Source organism: Camelina sativa, chromosome 19, assembly GCF_000633955.1.
Source record: "Camelina sativa cultivar DH55 chromosome 19, Cs, whole genome shotgun sequence".
Classification (NCBI taxonomy): domain Eukaryota; kingdom Viridiplantae; phylum Streptophyta; class Magnoliopsida; order Brassicales; family Brassicaceae; genus Camelina; species Camelina sativa.
The window spans coordinates 8,042,713-8,048,712 of NC_025703.1; the positions used below are offsets into that span (position 1 = coordinate 8,042,713).

General features: G+C 33.3%; 2 protein-coding genes across 3 annotated transcripts; both read left to right on the forward strand.

Annotated features, from left to right (window-relative positions):
- Positions 1,710–3,246, forward strand: LOC104765483 (PYK10-binding protein 1-like). 2 transcript variants are annotated; one of them, XM_010489204.2, is made up of 4 exons: positions 1,710–1,724; positions 1,813–2,044; positions 2,125–2,568; positions 2,783–3,246. In XM_010489204.2, the coding sequence occupies exons 2-4, from the start codon at positions 1,844–1,846 to the stop codon at positions 3,032–3,034; spliced, it is 897 nt and encodes a 298-aa protein (XP_010487506.1). In that variant the 5' UTR covers positions 1,710–1,724; positions 1,813–1,843; the 3' UTR covers positions 3,035–3,246. The 2 variants fall into 2 exon arrangements, with proteins under 2 accessions (XP_010487506.1, XP_010487505.1); XM_010489203.2 differs by lacking the exon at positions 1,710–1,724 and having other exon boundaries at positions 1,787–2,044.
- LOC104767552 (jacalin-related lectin 32-like) lies at positions 4,397–5,995 on the forward strand (the record flags this gene model as incomplete). Its single annotated transcript, XM_019240836.1, has 4 exons — positions 4,397–4,438; positions 4,517–4,747; positions 5,223–5,711; positions 5,939–5,995. Coding segments are annotated over exons 2-4 (741 nt in total), but the record flags the coding sequence as incomplete, so codon positions are not given.

Here is a 6,000-nt window from a genome sequence, read left to right on the forward strand (position 1 = left end):
ATTTTATAAAAAGTTACAATATAAATAAAATAAATTTCAACACATGCTTTAGTACGGGTCTTAATCTAGTTATCTGCGTTTCAAATTCATGTTCAATATTCATACAATAATTACCAATCGTCAACCAATTACACTCCTATTAAAGGTCATTAGTTCCACAATTCAAACCTATAAAATTGCAACTTGAACCCTTTCCTATTAATTATTTGAGCATAATATAATTGATATAGTGAATTTTTTTAATAATATAATTGATACCTCCTTTTTCTTTTTATTTGTAACAATTGGTTAATATTCTCTCTGTCAATTTTATAATATATGATGTCTGATGCTAATCCTATATGCCATAATTTAAACTAAAGTATTAACGTATTCATTACTATTTAAAATACACAGTTATATTTCCTGGACCCATGATATAGTTGTTCGTCTTTTCTCAAAATAAAACCCTGCGTAACAATATATAAAAATAAATTATTTGAAAATTTATAAGAATATGAATTGGTCAATATTCAAGAATAGACACTAATCTAACACCTAGCGCCTAAAACGCCTAATCGGAATCTATGCAGTTTAGGCATTTATACTAGAAATTAATATATATCGGATATTATATATACATATTTATACAAAATATGTATAAGAATAATAAAAAATTAAATCAAAAACAAAACAATAGATAAAAAATTATTTCAATTCATTTTAAATAACATATTAAATATTTATGATTATGTTTATAGAAATAAATAAATTTTAAATTTGTGCAATTAAATTTAAAAATTTGTTGGGCATAATTTTAATCATGTAAATTATAATAGATAAAATTTATTATAATTATGATATATTTTATAAATAATAGAGAATTATGTATTCTTTAGAATATTCAGTCAATACCGGCCGTAACGGTGAACATTGAGTCAACATGGGCCGAAACGGTGAACATTGAGTCAATGGTTGCCAATATCGTTAAGAGAATATTTGAATCTATCTCTTGAGGAGAATATTCAAAACGACTTTATCTCACGGAGAGGCGGTGACTATAGCCCAAATCCCATGAGGATTAGGGTAAAAAAGCTTCTCTATAAAAAGAAAGCGAGATCAACGCAAGCCGGACACGAAATCGAGAGCGAAACAAGAGACCAAAAACATAGTCACACGACTCAATTCCAAAGCATTGCTAGGGTTCCTAAATTAACTTGTTGTGCTTTAAACTCTTGTATTTGAGCTTGATACTTTGATTAATAAAAGCGATTATTCAACATCTATTTCCTGTTTCCGTAGTCTGTAAACGAATCGATTATTTTTGCCCAAACAAAAATATACTAAAATGATGATACTATAATTTTAAGCGGTCAAAGTGGTCGTTTAGACGGTGCTATAGCATCTAGCACCTAAACGGAGCGAAGACGAACACCTGGAACGCTTTTTTGAACATTGGAATTGGTTAAAAATATTTAAGTGTAATAATATTTTTTATAAGTTTTTGATAAAAAGTATTTCAAATATTCCTCGTGGGTCACGAAACTATAGATTAATATTATTTAGAATTGTAGTAATTAATGAATAAGCTTATTTGCGGATCTAAGAGATGAATAAATATCTTGAGGAGTAATATTTAAATTATTTATTGGTCAATTATGTTGGCTTATTCGAAGAGGTCAATAAATTGACACTATAATTCACTTGAATAGATCACTTAATCACCGTCTATTCTCTCTTTGAAGGTCAGCTCTCTTTTACTCTCTATCTCTTGTGATAATATAATTTTGTAAATTTTAGCTAATAGTTGAAGTTAACAAGTTGTTTTTGCAGTAACTCGTAATATTAATAAAAAGCAAAAAAGATGGCTCAAAAAGTGGAAGCACAAGGAGGGAAAGGAGGCAGCCAATGGGACGATGGATCCGGACATGATGCCGTCACCAAGATTCAGGTCGGAGCAGGTGGACTCGGCATTCAATACGTTCAGTTCAACTATGCCAAGAACGGAAAAACTGAAGAAGCTCCTCTTCGCGGTATCAAAGGCCGTGTTATCCCAGCTGATCCGGTTTCTATACCTTTTCCTTCCCATTGTCATTTTTTTTTTTTTTTTTAGGTTATTAACATTTTTGATCTTGCTCTCTACAGTTTGTGATCAACCATCCAGAGGAGTACTTGGTTTCTGTAGAAGGTTGGTATAACCCTGAAGGCCTTATTCAAGGGCTTAAGTTCAAATCCAACAAGAAAACTTCTGATGCCATTGGATACGATGATGGTACTCAATTCACTCTCCAAGTTCAAGACAAGAAGATCATTGGCTTTCATGGGTTTGCCGGAGATAATCTTCATTCTCTTGGGGCTTATTTTTCCCCGTTGACTACTTCAACCTCACTGACTTCTGCTAAGAAGCTCCCTGCCCTTGGTAGTGATGAAGGAACTGCATGGGACGATGGTGCTTACCATGGTGTTAAGAAGGTGTATATAGGTCAAGGCCAAGATGGTGTGTCAGCCGTTAAGTTTGAGTATGTCAATGGTTCTGAAGTGGTTGTTGGAGCTGAACGTGGAAAGATGACTCTACTCGGATTCGAAGAGGTACTAATAGATTGCATTTTTATATTGAAGTTCATGGACTAATTAAACGGTCAGAGCGTTAAACCCATTAAAATGCTACCTACAGGCCAATCTATTTTAAACCCATTTACTTATATTCACTATCGTGGTAAAGTCAGATTGGTTTCTATCAGCCAATACTACATATATATATATATATATATATATATATATATATATTTTGTCCTCCTTGTAGTTTGATATTGATCATCCAAGTGAATACATCACGGCGGTGGAGGGCACCTGCGATAAAATCTTTGGAAGTACCTCTGCGGTTATTACCATGCTTAGGTTCAAGACTAATAAGCGAACATCTAATCCCTTTGGGCTTGATGCCGGCGTACCATTCGTACTCAAAGAGGAAGGCCACAAGTTTGTTGGGTTCCATGGAAAAGCCACTGAGGTGCTTCATCAATTTGGAGGCCATGTCGTCCCCATCACCAACTGATCATGACACCTTTCTTTTGAATTCCATCTAATAAAATATCAGATCTCTTAATTCTGTCTTCAAAAAATGTCATTTGGAGTCTCTTAATGTCTCGGCGGTGACTTTTGAATAAGCTGTTCTACCTATGATATTTCTGTTTGAATTTGCGCAAGTGATGTGAATGTTATGTTGTTTTGTTTCGGTTGGTTTGTAATCCAATTCGTAAAATCTAAAAATGGAAGGTTTTTTGCAAAANAAAAAAAAAAAAAAAAAAAACAAAACAAAACAAAAACAAAAACCAAAAAACAAAAAACAAAAATGTAAGATTGGCAAACATCAAATAAAATTATGTAATATGTGAACTTAACATCAAATTATTAGATTGGCTAGGTTTTTGTTTTTTTGTTTTTCTTAAAATGCAAAACTTTTGTTTTTGATACATCTTTGTAAATAAAAAAACTTAAAAATGCAAACTTTTGTTTTTTTTTCAGCTCAAAAACATCTTTGTAAATATTTAGTAAGTATCAATATTATATCAAGACCGGATAAATCAAAGCAATGTCTTGATATACTTTTCTTATCATCTTTGCTTCTTCTCTTCGCAGTTTTGTCTTTATATTCTAGTTTTTCATCGATATATATAGTCTTAAGTCTTTTGAGAAGTTAATTAAATTACATAATGGGAGTTTGTTCAAAAAAAAAAACATAATGGGATAGAATAATAAAATTACCACTTGCCCACTTGGGATGGTTTGTTTTTGTTTGTGAATTCATGTTTCGTAAAGAAATGGGGTTTACGTTTTTATTATTGCCTCTAGCCAGTGTTTATAAGAATACCTAAATCTTCATCATCTAGATCTTGACTAACACACGTTGCCGCATTGGAAACACAGCTCACGTCAACGAGTTTTGGGTCGACGTACACGTCAACTTTAAGTTTTAAAGAAGTATAGTATTGAATTGGTATTGTTATCCATTTTTCTAACCCCAATATGAATAAATACCGCTATTGATCACGAGCAGGAGACAACGAGATACTTAAGCACAAAACAATATTCTATACGAAACAATATTTAACTCCGATACGTTTGCAGTTAGATTCACTTTCTTTTTTATGTTACGATTTCAAACAGAACGACACCAAAAATGGAAGTCACAAAACTAACCATTGTGCTCGTTCAAACAGAACAGAAGGCTATCATTATTTATTAAGAAACGTGTACTTCTATCAAATCATGCATACTGAAATCCAACTCATTTGCTTCATATAAACAACACTTTAATATTTTAATGAATCGTGAATCATGAGATTATACGACTGTCTTCTACTAATTAATTACTGCCCTATATTCCAGCACGTCAATAAATACCCATGCAATTCTTCGTAAATGGATCACCAAACTCTCTATATCTATCTCTTATCAGGTCAATTCTCATTTTCTCATCTGATAATACTTTTGTAGCAAAATTGGTTATAAACAATTTTTGTGTTCGTAATTACAGGTAATATATGAAGGACTAACCAAAAGAAAGCAAAAGATGGCTCAAAAGGTGGACGCACAAGGAGGTAAGGGAGGAGCTGTATGGGATGATGGTGTTTACGACGGTGTTAGAAAGGTGCATGTAGGGCAAAACCAAGATGGTGTGTCGTTTATCAACGTTGTGTACGAGAAGGAATCACAGGAGGTTGTTGGAGGTGAACATGGAAAGAAGTCACTACTTGGAATCGAAACGGTACGTATGTTAAAATGTTTACATATATGATATATCGATCCGTTATTGTCTTTATTTTGCATAAATTTGCATTGTGTGTTCTTCAAACCACTTGACACTTAATACTAGGGGTGTACGTTATGACGTGATAAAAGCTCGCGGACCAATCCATTTAAGCCATGTTTAAATTTGGGTCGGATCAGATTCTAATGTTTATTTAGGGATATAGGTCTGGTCCGGTCTATATGTTTAGGACCAAATTGATCAGATGCATGCCATACCAAACCCGTCAAACCTATCCATTTTTTAAAATAAAATAGTTTAGTTAAAAGTATAGAATGATTTACAAAACCACAAAGACCAATTAAAACCTAATATTCTTAAAAATGAGAACAAATCAGGACTAGACTAAATTACGCCTAATAAAATATAGACTTATAAGTTCAATACAAGTACAATATCCCTACTCAAGAGAGGTATCTTTCTATTGTTGCAGTTTGAGGTGGATGCAGACGACTACATCGTAAAAGTGAAGGTGACCTACGACAAAATATTTGGCTATGAGTCTGACGTAATCACATCTATCACCTTCAATACATTCAAGGGAAAAACCTCACCACCTTATGGATTGGATACCGAGAACAAGTTTGTACTCGAGGAAAAAAAAGGTGGCAAGAAGTTTGTACTCAAGGGAAAAAATGGTGGCAAACTTGTTGGGTTCCATGGACGTGCTGGCGAAATCATATATGCTCTTGGAGCGTATTTCACAACAACCACAACTCCTTTGGTACCAGCCAAGAAACTACCGGCAGTTGGTGGTGACGGCGGAGCTGCATGGGATGATGGTGCTTACGATGGTGTTAAGAAAGTGTATGTAGGGCAAGACCAAGATGGTATATCAGCCGTAAAGTTTGTGTACAGCATGGGTGCTGAGGATATTGTAGGAGATGAACATGGAAATGATACTCTACTTGGATATGAAGAGGTAATGCTTGCTTGCTTTTTCTTTCACTGTGAAGTCTCTAACAAATCCCCTCTAAATGATGAGTTTTTTTTTACTTATTTATCTCAGACGTAATCAATTTAACCGTTTAAATGTTATTGAATCGTGAGAAATTGTATATTTCTATATATTAGTGTTGAATTATCTTTATTTTAATAATGATCACTATGACTTATTTAAGTGTTTTATTTCGTTTTAATTAATTGCAGTTCCAACTTGACTATCCAAGCGAATACATCATCGCGGTTGAAGGCACATACGATAAAATCTT